The sequence below is a fragment of the Heterodontus francisci genome, chromosome 26 (assembly GCF_036365525.1).
Source record: "Heterodontus francisci isolate sHetFra1 chromosome 26, sHetFra1.hap1, whole genome shotgun sequence".
NCBI lineage: Eukaryota > Metazoa > Chordata > Chondrichthyes > Heterodontiformes > Heterodontidae > Heterodontus > Heterodontus francisci.
In genome coordinates, this window is record NC_090396.1 from 33,511,130 (window position 1) to 33,530,232 (window position 19,103).

General features: G+C 43.0%; 1 protein-coding gene across 2 annotated transcripts in view; it reads left to right on the top strand.

The window, feature by feature from the left end:
* The window catches only part of tbcd (tubulin folding cofactor D), a 370,097-nt gene that overhangs the window by 271,410 nt on the left and 79,584 nt on the right, over positions 1 to 19,103 (top strand). For both annotated transcript variants that reach the window (XM_068057991.1, XM_068057992.1), the window contains exons 27-29: positions 4,001 to 4,119; positions 13,751 to 13,842; positions 14,659 to 14,799. In XM_068057991.1, the coding sequence (XP_067914092.1) occupies positions 4,001 to 4,119; positions 13,751 to 13,842; positions 14,659 to 14,799 (352 nt within the window). The remainder of the gene's footprint in view (positions 1 to 4,000; positions 4,120 to 13,750; positions 13,843 to 14,658; positions 14,800 to 19,103) is intronic.

A 19,103-nucleotide genomic window follows, 5' to 3' on the forward strand; every position in this document is an offset into this window, starting at 1 on the left:
TTTAAACTTGCCATTTCGGGGGCGGGTGTGTGTGACGGGGGTGGGGGGGGGGTAAGGTTGATACCTACCCGATTAAGCCCCTTAACTGAGGCCAAATTCTGACCCATTAATGGGGGCGACCTGCCAGTGGCAGACATAGGGGTTGGGTGGGGGTCAGCGCTCCATCTCGTCTTTTTAACCCTCCCCACCACACCCCGTGGTTGCGAGTGCGAGATGTCCTGTGGGGCTGTTCCCTGGCCATAACAGGATAGCATTTGTGGCCTCTTTGTATTTTTAATTTTTCAAAAAGTCTTCAGGCGCCCTCTCTCACCTACCCACATCGGCAGTCCCACCCCTGATGGTAGGACTGCCTATGTATCATTACTGGACCTCCATCCTCAGGGGCTCAGTTGGCATCCTAATTGGTCAGCGAGCATGCACCCTGGCTACTAATTGGCCTGCTCTTCAAAAATTGCGTCGGACATCAGGCACTCATGCAGCATGAGGTCAGGACCCGGAATGCACCTGACTTGGTGGTCCCAACCCCAGAACACAAATTCAGTCCAATGGCTCTGCTTTCTGGAACTCTTTCCGTGTACCCCTCAACCTTAGGTCCTGCCTCCTGAAAACTCCTCTTTTTGGCTATGCATTCAGTCTCCCCCACCCACAACCTTTTCTATTTTCCCCTTCCATCCTGCTCAGCACCCACCATGTTTTCACCTCAGCATAAAGCACTTAAATGATTCCTGTATGTGAAGAGTGTGACAGATGTTGTTAAGTTAGGTATGTATTTATGTTTAACTCACAAGCAATAAACCTGTTATAAAAATGATCTTTTATAACACAACCCCATAGCATATAACTCTTCGAAATAATGCTGTGGGTTCTTTTATGTCCACCTGAGATGGCAGACGGGCCTCAATTTCATGTCTCATCCAAAAGTCGGCACCTCTGACAGCAAAAATTGCTCGTATTTATATAGTGCCTTTAATGTAATAAAATGTCCCAAGGCACTTCACAGAAGCATTATGAAGCCAAATTGGATATCGAGCCTCATAAGGTAATATTAGGGCAGATGGCCACATGCTTGGTCAAAGAGGTAGGCTTTAAGGATTATCTTAAAAGAGAAGAGAGATTTAGGGAGGGAATTCCAGAACTTAGAACCTGGACAGCTGAATGCTGATTTTACTGATGACAAAACTAGGTGGGAATGTAAGTTGTGAGGAGGATGCAAGGAAGTTTCAAGGTGACTTGGACTGGCTAAGTGAATGGGCAAGAACATGGCAGATGTAATATCATGTGAATAAGTGTGAAGTTATCCACTTTGGTAGAAAAAACAAAGACAGAGTATTTCTTAAAAGCTGCATTTGCTGACAACGCAACCACTAGGTGGCGCAATATTAGCACATGTGCAAATGCAGCCTCTTCCACTGGAACGTCACTGCGACGTTCAGGCAGCTGCCAGGATTAAAGATGGCGCTGCTCAATTTATCACAGGAAATGCTTATGGCTGGTTAGTTCTAGCAAACTAACCTTACATTATGTTGGATGGAAACCCGCGATGGGTGACGGGGCGATGTAGGAGCGAGTGGCCGAGGGGAGGGAAGCGACGCAGCCTGGAGATAGCAGCTGGAGGGGGGAGGGGAAACGGGGAGTGAGCAGCCGGAGAGCGGGATGGGATGAAGTGAGGAGCGGGGAACAATCGGCCAGGGGAATGGGGAGAGAAACAGTGAGGTCTGGGGGGAAGTGGCCAGCAGGAGGGAGGGGGAAAAAGCGTCAAGGCCTGGAGCGAGTTGCCGAGGGGGGAAAGCGGCCAGTGGGGCGGGACTGAGTAGCTGAGTTGGGGGGAGTGAGTGGTAAGGATCGAGCTCCGGCCTCAAAATATCCCATTCAGCCGCTCCCTCGAGCCCAGTGGGGGGCTCGATACCCGATGCCGCTTTATCGTGCATGTACGAAGACCAGGCGCATGCGCGAAGACTGACCAGGCGTGGGTACGCGATGATGTTGGCACTAGGTGATGATGTCATCCCTCGCATGTGCCACTTAGCCCTGGCAAGACGTAGGCTGCGCATGTGCGCAGCTTGGAGCACTCTGATGACATCACCGGGCCACTGCACTGTCAGGAGTCACTTTGTTTCTTAAATGGTGAGAGTTGGCAAGTGTTAATGTCCAAAGGGACCTGGGTGTCCTTGTTCATGAGCCACTAAAAGCTAGCTTGCAGGTGCAGCAAGCAATTCGGAAGACAAATGGTATGTTGGCCTTCATCACAAGGGGTTTTGAGTACATAAGTAAAGAAGTCTTGCTGCAATTGTATAGAGCCTTGGTGAGACTGCAGCTGGAGTATTGTGTACAGTTTTGATCTCCTCATCTAAGGAAGGTTATACTTGCCACAGAGGGAGTGCAACAGAGGTTCACTGGATTAATTCCTGGGATGGAGGGATTGTCTTATGAGGAGAGATTGAGGAAACTGGGCCTGTATTCTTTAGAGTTTCGATGAATGAGAGGTGATCTCATTGCAACTTACAAAATTCTTATAGGATGTGGCAAGGTGGATGTCGATAGGATATTTCCTCCGGCTGGTGAGTCTAGAACCAGGGGACATAATCTCAGAATAAGGGGAAGCCATTTAAGACTGAGATGAGGAGGAATTTCTTCACTGAGAATTTTTGGAATTCTCTACCCCAGAGGGCTGTGGAAGATCAATCATTGAGCATGTTCAAGACAGAAATCAATAGATATCTGGATATTAATGACATCAAGGGATAGGGGATAGCGCCCGAAAGTGGCGTTGGGGTATATGTTCAGCCATGATCTAATTGAATGGCGGAGCAGGCTAGACAGGCTGAATGGCCTATTCCTGCTCCTATATTCCTGTGTTGCTAAGGAATGGCTACCGATGGTGGAGTAGTTGAAATCAGGGATGCTCAAGAGGTCCGAATTAGATGAGCGCAGATCTCTGAGGGTTGTGAGGCTGGAGGATATTACAGGGATAGGGAGGGAGTGAGGCCATGGAGTGACTTTAAAAGCAAGGGTGAGAGTTTTAAAATGACACTGCAGCATTCCCTCAGTACTGCACTGGTGTGCGTAGATTGCTGTTTTCAAGTCCTGGAGTGGACTTGAATCCACGACCTCTGACTCAGAGGTGAGAGTGCTACCAACTGAGCCACGGCTGATGAATGTTTTCCATTCCTCCGATAATGTTCCTCTCGTGTTCCAAACACCATCATAATTCTTAAAAACACACTCAATGTCCCTCTATTGTTGCTTACCACCTCTCCATCCATAAATTCTCTTTCCTCAAATTCTTGAACATGTTGTTACCACCCAAACACATGCCCATTTTTCTGCAACTCCAAGTTAGAATGTCCTTACCTTTTTATAATTACTGGCACTTTGTATAGACTGCTTGGTTTCAGACAAAGCAGTTCATCTGCTATTGGGATGCTCCTTTATCTGGTCAACGTACCCCTCATGAATTACAGAGCCCAACATGTCCCATTGTGCTTATGTTGGCTCATTACTAGAGTAATGCAAAACTAATCTCAGCGCCCTGCTCTTTTCCTATAGCCCTGAACCTTCATCTGATTCAAATATTTATCCATTTTTCCTTTAAAAGATGCAAAGTTCATGATTTCAACTAATTTTTTGGCAAAAATTTCATGTTCCAACAACTTTCTGCACAAAGAAATTTCTCTTAACCTCTCTCCACTCTGTGACAATTTTAAGTTGATAACTCCCAAGACGCTGTTGCCCGAAGTAGGGCAAATAGTCTTTCCCTATTCCAACCTATAAAAACTTATTGTAATTATAAAAATGCCTATTCAATTGCTGTTGAGCCTTCACTGCTCCAATGGAAATTTGACATCAATCATATTTGTGCCTAATTCCCGTAGTAAAACTTGTGATAGGGCAGAATATTGCCTTTGAGTGGCATGCAACATGTTATTAAAATCACTAGTGACTGTTCAAATCAGGTGGCAAGGTATTAATTTTTTTCCCCCTAATGTTACATTTTCTTTAGATAAACTAGTGGACAAATATATTTCAGAGCTTCAACGTTCTGAAGAAATGTCTCGTTGTGGGTTTTCCTTGGCATTGGGTGCACTTCCTAAATTTATGCTCAATGGCAAACTACACCAGGTAAGATTAAAGATCTTTATACATTAGCAACTAATTAATAAAATGTTTTATAAAATATAGATTAGACATGCTGGTTCGCGATATCTTTCATTTCTGTGTTGAGCAGACCTTGTCATTGCAAAGATTTTAAGTGTTTCCATTCTGTAATTGGCAGTGCTTTTTAAGAATTTATTTTGCTAGAATAGTCAAATGATTCTTCGTAAAAATACAACATGGTCAGTGTCTTTAAAAACTTCTTTAAAAGTTTCCCAATGAATAGCATTAAAATAATACACCCCTAAAGTTAACTTAAACATAAACTTTTTATCAAGGTATAGCCAGATACATAGTAGCATCACTCCATCTGATTAAAGCACTTTGTTTTGATTTCTCTATAGGCTAGACTGAACTGAAATGGATAATTTGTCAGGGCAGATATATAATGTAGTGACTGTGCTACGTTCCACTGTATTTGAACTTGAACAAATGTTTTAAAATGTATATACCTTTTGCACATAGATGTCTAATTAATGATGTAGGAAAAACATACCAGGTAAGTTAGTGGAGTACAAAAAGCAAAGGAAGGAACTATGAACAACAACAACAACAACAAAAACTTGCACAACAAAAACAAGAAATACTGGAATCACTCAGCAGGTCTGGCAGCATCTGTGGAAAGAGAAGCAGAGTTAACGTTTCGGGTCAGTGACCCTTCTTCGGAACAAAAACTTGCACCTGTATACTGCTCCTGACATGCAGGAGGATGTCTGAGTGCTTTGCCATACGGAGGAAAAGGACACAGACACTAAGCGTGGCAAAGAAAGGAGAATGGGCAAGATGAAGTAGGCCTGGTTAAAGAGGAGGGTTTTAAGTTTTTTTTTAAAATGCAGAGGGAAATGACAAGGTGGAGAGAACTGGGTAAAGAGTTTGAGGTAGCAGAAATGCAATGGCTGAACTAACAGCAGCTGATGGTGGAGCAAAAGGAGCAAGGGCAAGGAGAGGTTTGCTGTTCGAGAAGCAGAGGATGTGTGCAGGGATGTAAGGGAGGAAACATATAGGGTTGGGTGAGGCAGTAGAGAGATTTAAAAACAATGATTGGAATTTTGAAAATTACACAGTAGATATGGAGTTTTGGGAGGATGCGGGTGATGTCAGTAATGGATCTGGAGTGGGTGAGGGCTGCAGCACTTTGTCTAAATTAAAGCAGTTTGATACAAGTTAGAAGTCCACTAGAGAATTTACAGTAGGAGAGTTGTTGAGCAATGTCTAAGGTGGCTGTAGTGAAATGTGGCTCACGAGCATCTTTGATCCACCTGTGAGCTCCTGCCAGTTTCTTCCTTCATTTGCCCTCTAGCAGCTTCAAGTTGTTAATAATTCCTGGGTTTGGAGAACAGGAAAACATTTTTTTTACCAATTAGGAAACAGACTTAACCAGTCTTGCAAATTTTTAGGAGTTGGGCATTCTCTCATGGAAACATAGAAAATAGGAGCAGGAGTAGGCCATTCGGCCTTTCGAGCCTGCTCTGCCATTCGTTATGATCATCCAACTCAGTAACCTGTTCCCGTTTTCTCCCCATATTCTTTGATCCCTTTCGTCCCAAGAGCTATATCTAACTCCTTCTTGAAAACAGACAATGTTTTGGCCTCAACTGCTTTCTGTGGTAGCGAATTCCACTGGCTCATCACTCTGGGTGAAGTAATTTCTCCTCATCTCAGTCCTGAAAGGTTTACCCCGTATCCTTAGACTATGACCCCTGGTTCTGGACTCCCCCACCATCGGGACCATCCTGCATCTACCCTGTCAAGTCCTGTTAGAATTTTATAGGTTTCTATGAGATCCCCCCTCGCTCTTCTGAACTCCAGCTAATATAATCCTAACTGACTCAATCTCTCCTCATATGTCAATCCCACCATCCCAGGAATCAGTCTGGTAAACCTTCGCTGCACTCCCTTTATAGCAAGAACATCCTTCCTCAGATAAGGAGACCAAAACTGCACACAATATTCCAGGTGTGGCCTCACCAAGGCCCTGTATAATTGCAGCAAGACATCCCTGCTCCTGTACTCAAATCCTCTCGCTATGAAGGCCAACATATCATTTGGCTTTTTTACCGCCTGTTGAACCTGCATGCTTACCTTCAGTGACTGGTGTACGAGAACACCCAGGTCTCGTTGCATATTCCCCTCTCTCAGTTTATAGTTTATTTCAGATAATCTGTCTTCCTGTTTTTGCTACCAAAGTGGATAACCTCACATTTATCCACATAATACTGCATCTGCCATGCATTTGCTCACTTACATCACTTGTCCAAATCACCCTGAAGCCTCTCTGCATCCTCCTCACAACTCACCCTCCCACCCAGTTTTGTGTCATCTGCAAATTTGGAGGTATTACATTTAGTTCCCTCATCTAAATCATTAATATATATTGTGAATAGCTGGGGTCCTAGCACCAGCCCCTGCGGTACCCCACTAGTCAATGCCTGCCATTTGAAAAAGACCCATTTATTCCCACTCTTTGTTTCCTGTCTGCCAACCAATTTTCTATCCATCGCAATACACTACCCCCAATCCCAGGCACTTCAATTTTACATGCTAATCTCTTATGTGGGACTTTGTCGAAAGCCTTCTGAAAGTCCTAATAAACCACATCCACTGGCTGTCCCTCATGAACTCTACTCGTTACATCCTCGAAGAATTCTAGTAGATTTGTCAAGCATGATTTCCCTTTCGTAAATCCATGCTGACTCTGTCTGATTCTACCACTGTTCTCCAAGTGCTCTGCTATAAAATCTTTGATCATGGACTCTAAAATTTTCCCACTATCGACATCAGGCTGACTGGTCTATACTTCCCTGTTTTCTCTCTACCTCCCTTTTTAAATAGTGGGGTTACAGTAGCTACCCTCCAATCTGTCGGAACTGTTCCAGAGTCTATAGAATCTTGAAGGATGACCACAAATGATTCCACTATTTCTAGGACCACTTCCTTAAGTACTCTGGGATGTAGATTATCTGGCCCTGGGGATTTATCGGTCTTCAATCCCATCAATTTCCCCAATACCATTTCTCTACTAATACTGATTTCCTTCAATTCCTCCCTCTCACTAAACCCTGTGTTCCCCAACCTTTCTGGTATGATATTTGTGTCCTCCTTTGTGAAGACAGAACCAAAGTATGCATTTAGTTGGTGAGCCATTTCTTTGTTCCGCATAATAAATTTCCCTGTTTCTGTCTGTAAGGGACCTACATTTGTCTTCACCAATCTTTTTCTCTTCACATACCTATAGAAACTTTTTCAGTCAAAGAACAGAACAAAGAACAATACAGCACAGGAACAGGCCATTCGGCCCTCCAAGCCTGCGCCGATCTTGATGCCTGCCTAAACTAACACCTTCTGCACTTCCGGGGCCCATATCCCTCTATTCCCTTCCTATTCATATATTTGTCAAGATGTCTCTTAAACGTCGCTATCGTATCTGCTTCCACCACCTCCCCTGGCAGCAAGTTCCAGGCACTCACCACCCTCTGTGTAAAAAAAAAAAAAACTTACCTCGCACATCCCCTCTAAACTTTGCCCCTCACACCTTAAACCTATGTCCCCTAGTAATTGACTCTTCCACCCTGGGAAAAAGCTTCTGACTATCCACTCTGTCCATGCCGCTCATAACTTTGTAAACCTCTATCATGTCGCCCCTCCACCTCCGTCGTTCCAGTGAAAACAATCTGGGTTTTTCCAACCTCTCCTCATAGCTAATGCCCTCCAGACCAGGCAACATCCTGGTAAACCTCCTCTGTACCCTCTCCAAAGCCTCCACGTCCTTCTGGTAGTGTGGCGACCAGAATTGCACGCAATATTCTAAGTGTGGCCTAACTAAGGTTCTGTACAGCTGCAACATGACTTGCCAATTTTTTTATGTTTTTTGTCAGTTTTTATGTTCCCCGCAAGCTTACTCTCCTACTCTATTTTCCCCTTCTTAATCAATCCCTTGGTCCTCCTTTGCTGAATTCTAAACTGCTCCCAATCCGCAGGTCTGTTTTTTTTTCTGGCGAATTTGTATGTCTCTTCCTTGGATCTAATGCTATCTCTAATTTCCCTTGTAAGCCATGGTTTGGCTACCTTTCCCGTTTTACATTTGCACCAGACAGGAATGAACAATTGTTGCAGTTCATCCATGCGCTCTTTGAATGGTTGCCATTGCCTATCCACCGTCATCCCTTTAAGTAACATTTCCCAATCCATCATAGCCAACTCGGGCCTCATACCTTCGTAATTTCCTTTATTAAGAATCAGGGCCCTAGTCTCAGAATCAAGTGCGTCACTCTCCATCTTGAAGAATTCTATCATATTATGGTCGCTCATCTCCAAGGGGTCACGCACAACTAGATTGTCAATTATTCCTCTCTCATTACACAATACCCAGTCTAGAATGGCCTGTTCTCCAGTTGGTTCCTCAACGCATTGGTCCAAAAAACCATCCCGTATCTGTCTGTCTTTGGCCTCCTTGTCTCGCGAGACAATGGGTAAGCACCTGGAGGTGGTCAGTGGTTTGCGGAGCAGCGCCTGGAGTGGCTATAAAGGCCAATTCTAGAGTGACAGATTCTTCCACAGGTGCTGCAGATAAAATTGGTTGTCGGGTCTGTTACACAGTTGGCTCGCTCCTTGCGCTTCTGTCTTTTTTCCTGCCAACTGCTAAGTCTCTTCGACTCGCCATGCTTTAGCCCCGCCTTTATGGTTGCCCACCAGCTCTGGTGATCGCTGGCAACTGACTCCCATGACTTGTGATCAATGTCACAGGACTTCATGTCGCGTTTGCAGACGTCTTTAAAGCGGAGCCATGGACGGCCGGTGGGTCTGGTACCAGTGACGAGCTCGCTGTACAATGTGTCCTTGGGGATCCTGTCATCTTCCATGTGGCTCACATGGCCAAGCCATCTCAGGCGCCGCTGGCTTAGTAGGGTGTATATGCTGGGGATGTTGGCCGCCTCGAGGACTTCTGTGTTGGAGATACGGTCCTGCCACCTGATGCCAAGGATTCTCTGGAGGCAGCGAAGATGGAATGAATTGAGACGTCGCTCTTGGCTGACGTACGTTGTCCAGCCCTCGCTGCCGTAGAGCAAGGTACTGAGGACACAGAAACAAGAAATGCTGGATTCACTCAGCAGGTCTGACAGCATCTGTGGAAAGAGAAGCAGAGTTAACGTTTCGGGTCAGTGACCCTTCTTCGGAACTCCGTTCTCCGTTCCGAAGAAGGGTCACTGACCCGAAACGTTAACTCTGCTTCTCTTTCCACAGATGCTGCCAGACCTGCTGAGTGAATCCAGCATTTCTTGTTTTTGTTTCAGATTTCCAGCATCCGCAGTATTTTGCTTTTATTACTGAGGACACAGGCTTGATACACTTGAACTTTTGTGTTCTGTGTCAGTGCGCCATTTTCCCACACTCTCTTGGCCAGTCTGGACATAGCAGAGGAAGCCTTTCCCATGCGCTTGTTTAATTCTGCATCGAGAGACGGGTTACTGGTGATAGTTGAGCCTAGGTAGGTGAACTCTTGAACCACTTCCAGACTGTGATCGCCGATATTGATAGATGGGGCATTTCTGACGTCCTGTCTCATGATGTTCGTTTTCTTGAGGCTGATGGTTAGGCCAAATTCATTGCAGGCAGCCGCAAACCTGTCGATGAGTCTCTGCAGACACTCTTCAGTGTGATATGTTAATGCAGCATCATCAGCAAAGAGGAGTTCCCTGATCAGGGCTTTTCATACTTTGGTCTTCGCTTTTAGACGGGCAAGGTTGAACAACCTGCCACTTGATCTTGAGTGGAGGAAAATTCCTTCTGAGGTCTTGAATGCATGTGAGAGCAGCAGGGAGAAGAAGATCCCAAACAGTGTAGGTGCGAGAACACAGCCCTGTTTCACGCCACTCAGGATTGGGAAGGGGTCTGATGAGGCTGAATTGTGCCTTTCATATTGTCATGGAATGAGATGATACTTAGTAGCTTTGGTGGGCATCCAATCTTTTCTAGTAGTCTGAAGAGACCACTTCTGCTGACGAGGTGAAAGGCTTTGGTGAGATCAATGAAAACAACTTAGAGGGGCATCTGTTGTTCACGGCATTTCTCCTGTAGCTGGCGAAGGGAGAACAGCATGTCAATGGTGGATCTCTCTGCTCGAAAGCCACACTGTGCCTCAGGATAGACACGCTCAGCCAGCTTCTGGAGCCTGTTTAAAGCGACACGAGCGAAGACCTTCCCCACTTTGCTGAGCAGGGAGATTCCACGGTAGTTGTTGCAGTTACCGCGGTCACCCTTGTTCTTATCGAGGGTGATGATATTGGCATCACGCATGTCCTGTGGTACTGCTCCCTCATCCCAGCACAGGCAAAGCAGTTCGTGCAGAGCTGAAAGTATAGCAGGCTTGGCACTCTTGATTATTTCAGGGGTAATGCCGTCCTTCCCAGGGGCTTTTCCACTGGCTAGAGAATCAGTGGCATCACTGAGTACTGATTTTGTTGGCTGTTCGTCCAGCTCATCCATGACTGGCAGAGACAGGGTTGCATTGAGGGCGGACTCAGTGACAACATTTTCCCTGGAGTACAGTTCTAGGTAGTGTTCCACCCAGCGGTCCATTTGTTTGCGTTGGTCAGTGATTGTGTCCCCTGATTTAGATTTGAGGGGGGCGATCTTCTTGACGGTTGGCCCTAAAGCTCTCTTAATGCCATCATACGTCCCTCTGACATTTCCTGTGTCAGAGGCCAGCTGGATATGACTGCATAGGTGTTGCCAGTAGTCATTTGCGCAGCGCCTGGCTGTTCTTTGTGCAGCGCTTCTGGCAGCTTTAAGTGCTACGGATGTTAACTTGCTGGGGGCTTTCTTGTAGTACAGCAGTGCAATGCGCTTACACTTCATGAATTCCTCCTCTACGGTATTGTGACTAATTTGATTTACCCAATCTACATGCAGATTAAGATCACCCATAATTACAGATGTTCCTTTATTGCGTGCGTCTCTAATTTCCTGTTTAATGCCATTCCCAACATCACCACTACTGTTTGGGGGTCTATATACAACAGCCACTAACGTTTTTTACCCCTTAGTATTTCTCAGCTCTACCCATACAGATTCCACATCGTCAGAGCTAATATCCTTCCTCGCTATTGCGTTAATTTCCTCTTTAACCAGCAATGCAACTCCACCGCCTTTTTGCTTTTTGTCTGTCCTTCCTAAATACTGAATACCCCTGGATGCTCATTTCCCATCCCTGGTCACCGTGCAGCCATGTCTCCGTAATCCCGACTATATCATACCCGTTTACATCTATTTGCGTGATTAATTCATCCACTTTATTGCGAATGCTCCACGCGTTAAGGCACAAAGCCTTTAGGCTTTTCTTTTTAACGTTACTTATCCCCTTCCCACTATTTTTCACTGTGGCCATGTTTGATTCTGGCCCTTGATTTCTATGCCCATCACTTTTCTTATTCCACTTACTGTCTTTTGTTCTTGCCTTTGATCCCCCCCTCCTCTGACTCCTTGCAAATTAGATTAGATTAGAGATACAGCACTGAAACAGGCCCTTCGGCCCACCGAGTCTGTGCCGAACATCAACCACCCATTTATACTAATCCTACACTAATCCCATGTTCCTACCAAACATCCCCACCTGTCCCTATATTTCCCTACCACCTACCTATACTAGGGGCAATTTATAATGGCCAATTTACCAATCAACCTGCAAGTCTTTTGGCTTGTGGGAGGAAACCGGAGCACCCGGAGAAAACCCACGCAGACACAGGGAGAACTTGCAAACTCCACACAGGCAGTACCCGGAATCGAACCCGGGTCCCTGGAGCTGTGAGGCTGCGGTGCTAACCACTGCGCCACTGTGCCGCAAAGGTTCCCATCCCCCTGCCATTTTAGTTTAAACCCTTCCCAACCACTCTGGCAAATACTTCCCCCTAAGATATCAGTCCTGGTCCTGCCCAGGTGTAACCCATCCAGTTTGGACTGGTCCCACCTCCCCCAGATCCGGTCCCAATGTCCCAGGAATCTAAAACCCTCCCCCTCACACCATCTCTTCAGCCACGTATTCATCTGATATATCTAGCTATTTCTACCCTGACTAGCACGTGGCACTGGTAGTAATCCTGAGATCACTACCTTTGAGGTCCTTCTTTTCAACTTACTTTCTAACTCCCTATATTCTGCTTTTAGGACCTCATCCTCTCCCAGCTGGGTGGGAAATTAAAATAGGCTGAATGTATTGATGTTACTTGGAAGCTGAGGAGCTGATTTGATCTTCTAATTGCCAGAGCTGGAAAGTAGTTCATTCATCCGGCCCAATTGATGAGGGAAGCATTCCAGCTGTGCCAGAATCCTGATGATTTTTGTGTTATATGTTGAATAGTAATATAATTTAATGAAAGATTATAGTATTTTTGTCCTATTCAGCATATCGTTAAATCCCTTCACATTCGGCCTATCTGTAAAGCCCTCCACGTTTTCTACCACCCTATCTCAAACATTCCCTTCCTTTCCAAAGTCCTGGAACCAAAGGTAGCTTTGCAACTGTGCTTCTCACATAGCTCCTCCTTTTGGACCTTTCCACACTGGCCACAGTACTGACGCCACATGGTCAAAATCATAAACATCTTTGTGATTGTAATATTGGTTCCATATTTCTCCTCATCCTTATCACCCTTCCTGCTGCTTTCAACACAGTCAACTGTCTCATTCCCCTCCACTGCTGTAGTCCACTATTGGGACTCTTCTCCCTCAGCTCTGCTCTTAACAAACTTATACCAAAGTGTATGCTTTTTGTTTGTTAAATTCTTTCTTTGAATGGATGAAATACGGGTACTGGAAGACCTGACTTACAGGCATTATTAGTTGTGGGTTTGTGCTCTAGGGCTGTCTAGCCTTAAAAATTGTCTGCTTCTGCCTAAAAACAAGTTTTGCTAGCTGTTGCCCAACCCTCTAAAGGAAGCTTCTAAAGTTTTCCTCCCAACTCTCTCACAATCCTGTATTGTGTTTAAAAAAAAATACATGCTCAACTATCTAGACAATGCCACAGGCAACTTGGTAAGATGAAACAAAAATGTTCATCACCCATCACGCTATATCTAATTTTGCTAATTAACTTCTTTAAACCAGCGAATATCAGAGGGGTTTTTTGTGTGCACAATGCTAAATCTTAGAATTTTTCTGTCTGCTTACAACAAAACTGGAAAGTAAGCATTCTTAAATTTAGAAATCAATTTTATAACATCACAGTAGTACTATTCTCACTGAAATGAAGATTTATTAATAATTTCACTGATATAAAATAGTCTACTGATAACATAGTCACATGCATGTGGTGGACTGTAATGCTGATTTGTGAAATTAATTTAGCTAATGAAAAGTCTCATTGCTCATTAGCAGGAATCTGCTTCAGTTGTTTAATTATCCTCATTACCAGTAGTAAAGTGTTCCATTTTTAAAACAAAATTGTCTGTTTAGTATATTTGTTTGATCTGTTATATAGTTCTTCAAATTGAAATGCACAATCATATTAATTTTACTGCAATGCAATAGTATTGGCCAGTTATGAATGTTTCCCCATTTGTATTTGGATAATTCTCACTACTCATTATCTTTTGTCTTGTTGCAGGTATTAGAAGGACTACAGAGAGTCACCTGGATGACAGTGAAAGATACCACCTTTGCAGAAGCGAGAAGGGATGCACTGAAAGCCATTGCGCAGTATGGATTATTGTGATTTATTCAGACCAATGTACTAACTTACAACACAGCAAATTACTTCAGATGCTGGAAATCTGAAATAAAAACAGAAAATGCTCGTCTCGCAGCGTCTGTGGAGAGAGAAGCAGTTATTGTTTCAGATTGATGACCTTTCATCAGTTCTGATGAAGGGTTGTCGACGTGAAATGTTAACTCTGTTATGTCTCTCCTCAGATACTGTCAGACCTGCTGAGCATTTCCAGCATTTTCTGTTTTTATAAACTAAATTACAATATATTTACACAGGCTGGCTGCTTTTGCTTACTTTATGCATCCCAGACAATAATTCTAATATGAATTTCATTATGTAATGCAAAGTAAGTGGTACGGCTCATTCATTAGAATGATCGGTCAATTTGTTTTTGTGCTGCACTTCAGAAACAAAATAATGCTTAGTTGCTTTCAGAACAAGTAGCAAATATTCTTGGTCAGTTTCTAAAAATAGTCTTCTTATTTAAGCACACAAAGATGATTGGATGGTTGATCTACATCAGTATTTATCTATACTGCTGTGGGGAGGAAAAGAATAGAACAAACGTTATATCTAGCCTGAAGCTTATTGGCCTTCTTGTAGCCAGCTCAAGGCAGCAAGGATCTGTTAGCTTCTTGTCCTGGATGGTAGGTGGGCTGGGAAACTAGGAAATGGAGGAAGAAACTAAATATAAAAATTACAAATAGATACCGTTTAGTGTGTAAACAAAATGCAACTCATTATTAAATTGAACTTTTAGTTGTTGGGTTATTTTCTAATCTATTTTTCCCAATGTTTTGACCTAGAGTCTGTAAGACAGTGGGTGTGAACAAAGATGGGCCATGTGATCAGGTCATCTGTCGAAGTAATGTGTCCCAGATCTATAATACCCTTTTAGATTGTATGAATGATTACACTACAGACAGTCGAGGAGATATTGGAGCATGGTATGTATAAGATACTGTAATATTATCCATTCCTACTTATATTGTGTACTCAAACAGGAACTCTCAGCTCTATTTGTTGCAACATCCTGCCAAGAGTATGTGATATCTGATTTCACTTCTTACAAAATCACATAAATCCTTTCAAAGGAAATATTCCCACAGATAATAAGTATGCCATTGTGATGAAACAGCCTATATCTGTGCTAAAATGAGCCATTTGTTAAGCAACTACTGAGCCACTTAAGTTCAAATTTGCCAAAATGCAAGTGTGCATTGCACATGCCTCTTTTTATGCTGAAAGGTTCAGCTGAAAGTGTGGGAACTCAAGATATCCGCAAGATCTGGATGTGCTCAGCCCTGTATTTTCAGGCCTTCAGTTTTGTGCAAATAAATTTGCAGCTTATTTTTAAATTCTGGGAGTGCTCCTTGCTATTTCTGTCATGGCTGATTACCAGCTTCTAGATGTGCATCAATTCTTAGAATAGCTGAGTAATTAAATGAACTTGGAGGAGGAATTGAAATCAGATGGTTCAACAGGAGGCATGGGGTAGGAATGCAAGATTTTGCACTGTCATACAAATGTGATGGAATTAACTTGTGCATGTGAGACGGGAGTGTTCCTTTCACCATAGATCGATCATATTGACAAATTTTTAATAATTTTCCATCATTATAAAGTACATAAGTATAATTATATCTGCATGTAACAAGAATTTACATTTTCTCTCAATTAGCCTACAGTGCAGACTGTCCATAATAGCTAATATGTTTTGCTACTTCTAACCTGACATTGCAAGTTTCAGGTCATTGTTGTGCGTGACACTTCGTAGAGCTATGCCTGAATATTCATGTCAGGTTTGCATGTGGAGACTAACGTGAAGTAACAAATATTCTTATTTAAAGACCTTCAACTTCAAATGCAAACGCATGTCTCTTACATTGATCTTTACTGATGCAGGTTATCATTCTACAGTGAACCTTAAAAAGAAACTGTCAGTGCATCATTCCACTGCAAAACTGAACAATACTTTATTGGTACAGTTGTAGTTACATAATTAATTAGGGTTAATCAGTTTGACTCATTGCTAGCCTTCACCCCTGACTCAGAAGGTTATGGGTTACAATGCCAATCTAGGACCTGAGCGCATGATTTAAGACATTTCAGTGTCATACTGAGGCAATGCTCCATAATTGAAAATGCTGTCTTTCAGATGAAATAAGAACCTTCATCCAGTTACCTGCCTGTTCTGGTGGATGAAAAATATTCCATGATAAAATTTGAAGGAGAGGAGGCAGTTCTCTGATTCCTAGCCAATATCAATTCCTCAATCCATACCATCCAAAACAGATTATCTTGCCATTCATATAATTTACACTGCATGGGTGTGAAAGAAGGAAAGACTGGCATTTATACAGTGCTTTTCAGAACCTTAGGATATCCCAAAGAGCTTTACAGCCAGTGAAGTACTTTAAAGAAATACCAAATGCCATGAGCAGCAATTAAATAAATGACCAGACCATTTGTGTTCAGTGTGGTTAAAGGATAAATGTTGTCCAGACACCAGGAGAACCCCCCTGCTATTCTTTGAATGGTGCTGTGAGATCTTTTACATTCAGCTGAGAGGACAGTTCGGGCTTTTTTACCGTGCAGCATTTTAAGATTACCTGGGGACTTTATAAGATGTTAAATAAATACAATTTTTTTCTTGCTAACAGCAAATTCCTCTTCAGAAAGCATTTTGACACATTACAAATGGAATACATCTGATGCTCAGGGATATTTTTGTTTTTTTTTTGCTTTCAAGATCTGTATTTTGCTAAACCACAGAAAACAATCATACTGTGGTAAAACAACAACTGTCAAAAGTTACAGTTGAAAACCTATTTGTAACATGCTGATTCAGGGTATGTAATCATTCTGAATTTATTCAGGTCTGTGTTCTCATGTCAAGACATGCATTATTACAGAAACAAAACTAATAGGCTTGATATTAATGGCAATGCATTACCTAAGCACCAGTGTGCTGTTTGCAGTATGAGGATTAGGACCAAATAGGATTTACTCATGGAATTTCTTTTCAGAAACTCTGAAAGTGTCCAACTGCTGCTTTAGTGTGAACACAACAAATACCTTCATATGAACATTCAATATACACATGCAACTTAAATATAACATCTGGACGAGGTTCCCCCAGAGTCATAATGCTTGTCAAAGAGAAACATAAGAAAACAAAGTAGAAACAGATTGTTATTAGGAAACTGAGCTTGTCTTTGTTATTTAAAGACTTTTAGTTTGGGCTGGGTACAAATCTAGGGCTCAGAGGTGAAAGGACAGTGTGCTTAATTGTCATGTCAAACAACTACCGTTTGGTACGTTAATGAAGTCTATGTCATTTGTAGAATTAGCCACGTTACTTTCTCAGCCTTGGATTACTTTGATAGATGTTCTAAGTAACTTCATATAACATTCCCACTGCAGAAAAAGTTTGCAGCCTGTTCCCAGAAGGTGTATGCTTGAATAAAAATGAATGAATATCAGGGAGGGCTGTTCCAACTGATGCTGATACCAGCAAAAAGACCAGGAAGTCTTCTCCTGAAAGCACTCCCACAGTAGAAATTCATTACAGAGTTTGTCAAAAGAAATTAAATTCCTTTGAAGTTTGCTGTTTGCAAGTTTGTAGCACTTTTGGATTCTAACCAGAATTCCTATGTACCATCATCCCTGTTTAAACAGACTCTTGAACCAAAGATTCTGTTTTCTTCTACATGCAACAGATTATTTCTTTGTTGGCACCAAGTGCTGTCTTTATCATGTCTACAATCTGGGGCAGAACTCTGCTGATGCAGGTAAGCTTGGCAAATTTAGAGTCTCGTCCCATTATCTACTGCACATATTAGGTTTTCTGCTTCCATTTAAAAATGAAGTTGTCCTTTAATATGTTAAAAGTGCAATATAAATGCACATTGTTGCCATCACTGCACATTTGGATGACATCATGTGTAACATGTCTGCCTGTGGATGCACTCTGCTGCGCCATATTTGGAGGAAGTAAGACGTGCATGTGACAAGTATGGCATGGCCACACATAATCTACATCTACCCACCAGCATTACTCTGACTATGGTTCAGATTTGAACCAATAGTTATTGGTTTAATTGTGCATCATGATGTGCATTGCTCCAATGTGTTAAACTGAAGTGCTATTCCAGACAAGGCAATTGCTTTGCATGGGAAGTTGGAATCAGATTCAGAAGCTCCATACTTGTATTTTTATGTCAAAATAGCTATATTTTACTGAAAAATTATCATATCAAAACTTTACAGGAATGCTGAATGAATAATGAGCTCAGTGGTTACACCTAACCTGCCTTAATAGGATGTTCCTCACTCTGGGAATGATCAATTTGGATTCAGATTTGATGCTGAAATTCCAAATTATTGGTTTTAACCTGAGACAGGTGCTTGGGAGGATGGAATTTGTGACAAGGGTACACATTTTTTGGCAGATGCTGAAGACAATGGCTTTGGTCTTCCCAGTGTTTAACAGGAGAGAAGTGCAGTTAGTGAAGGTGTCGCGAGAGATGAGAGCAAGGTAGAGCTTGTTGGTGGCATACATGTGGACTCTTATGCAGTGCCTTTGGATGATGTCACTGAGAGGCAGCACATAGATGTGGAAGAGGAGAACTGCAAGGATGTGGGGGCCTCCAGAGGTAATGGAATTTAAAAAGATGCCATTTCTAGAAGCACTTTGGCTACATTTGGATAGGTAGAGTGGAATCGAGCAAGGTCGGTTAGATTACCAGTATTTTATATTTTGGTTCTGCCTAATAATGTAATTTCTGTTGGAGACCCATTCAGAACTGGTGAAATAGGGTGGAGAGGAGATCATTGGGATATCCAAGTCTGGAGGTGACAAAAAGGTATGGATGAGGATTTCAGCAACAGGTGAACCAAGGGAGGGGCAGAGGCCCCTCCATATGAAGATGGAAGTAGCCATGGAAGCTCAGTTCAGGATCACATATTTGCCAATTTTTCCAGCAGACTAGATCAGGCTGTGATAGTGGCAGGGGATCGGGGGTGGAATCAGAGTTTGTGCCAGTGATTGTGGATTGTCCCAATGTTTAACTAAATGTTGAACAAGCAGTCTGACAATACAGGGGTGGTGGAAAGGTAGAGATGGATAGTAACTAGATACACTTGGAAACTGAACCCATGTCTGTGCATTATTGTCACCAAAGGGCAGCATCTGGAAGAAAGGGCCAAGGAGATTCTGATAGAGAGGCTCAGGGAGTGTAATGTATCA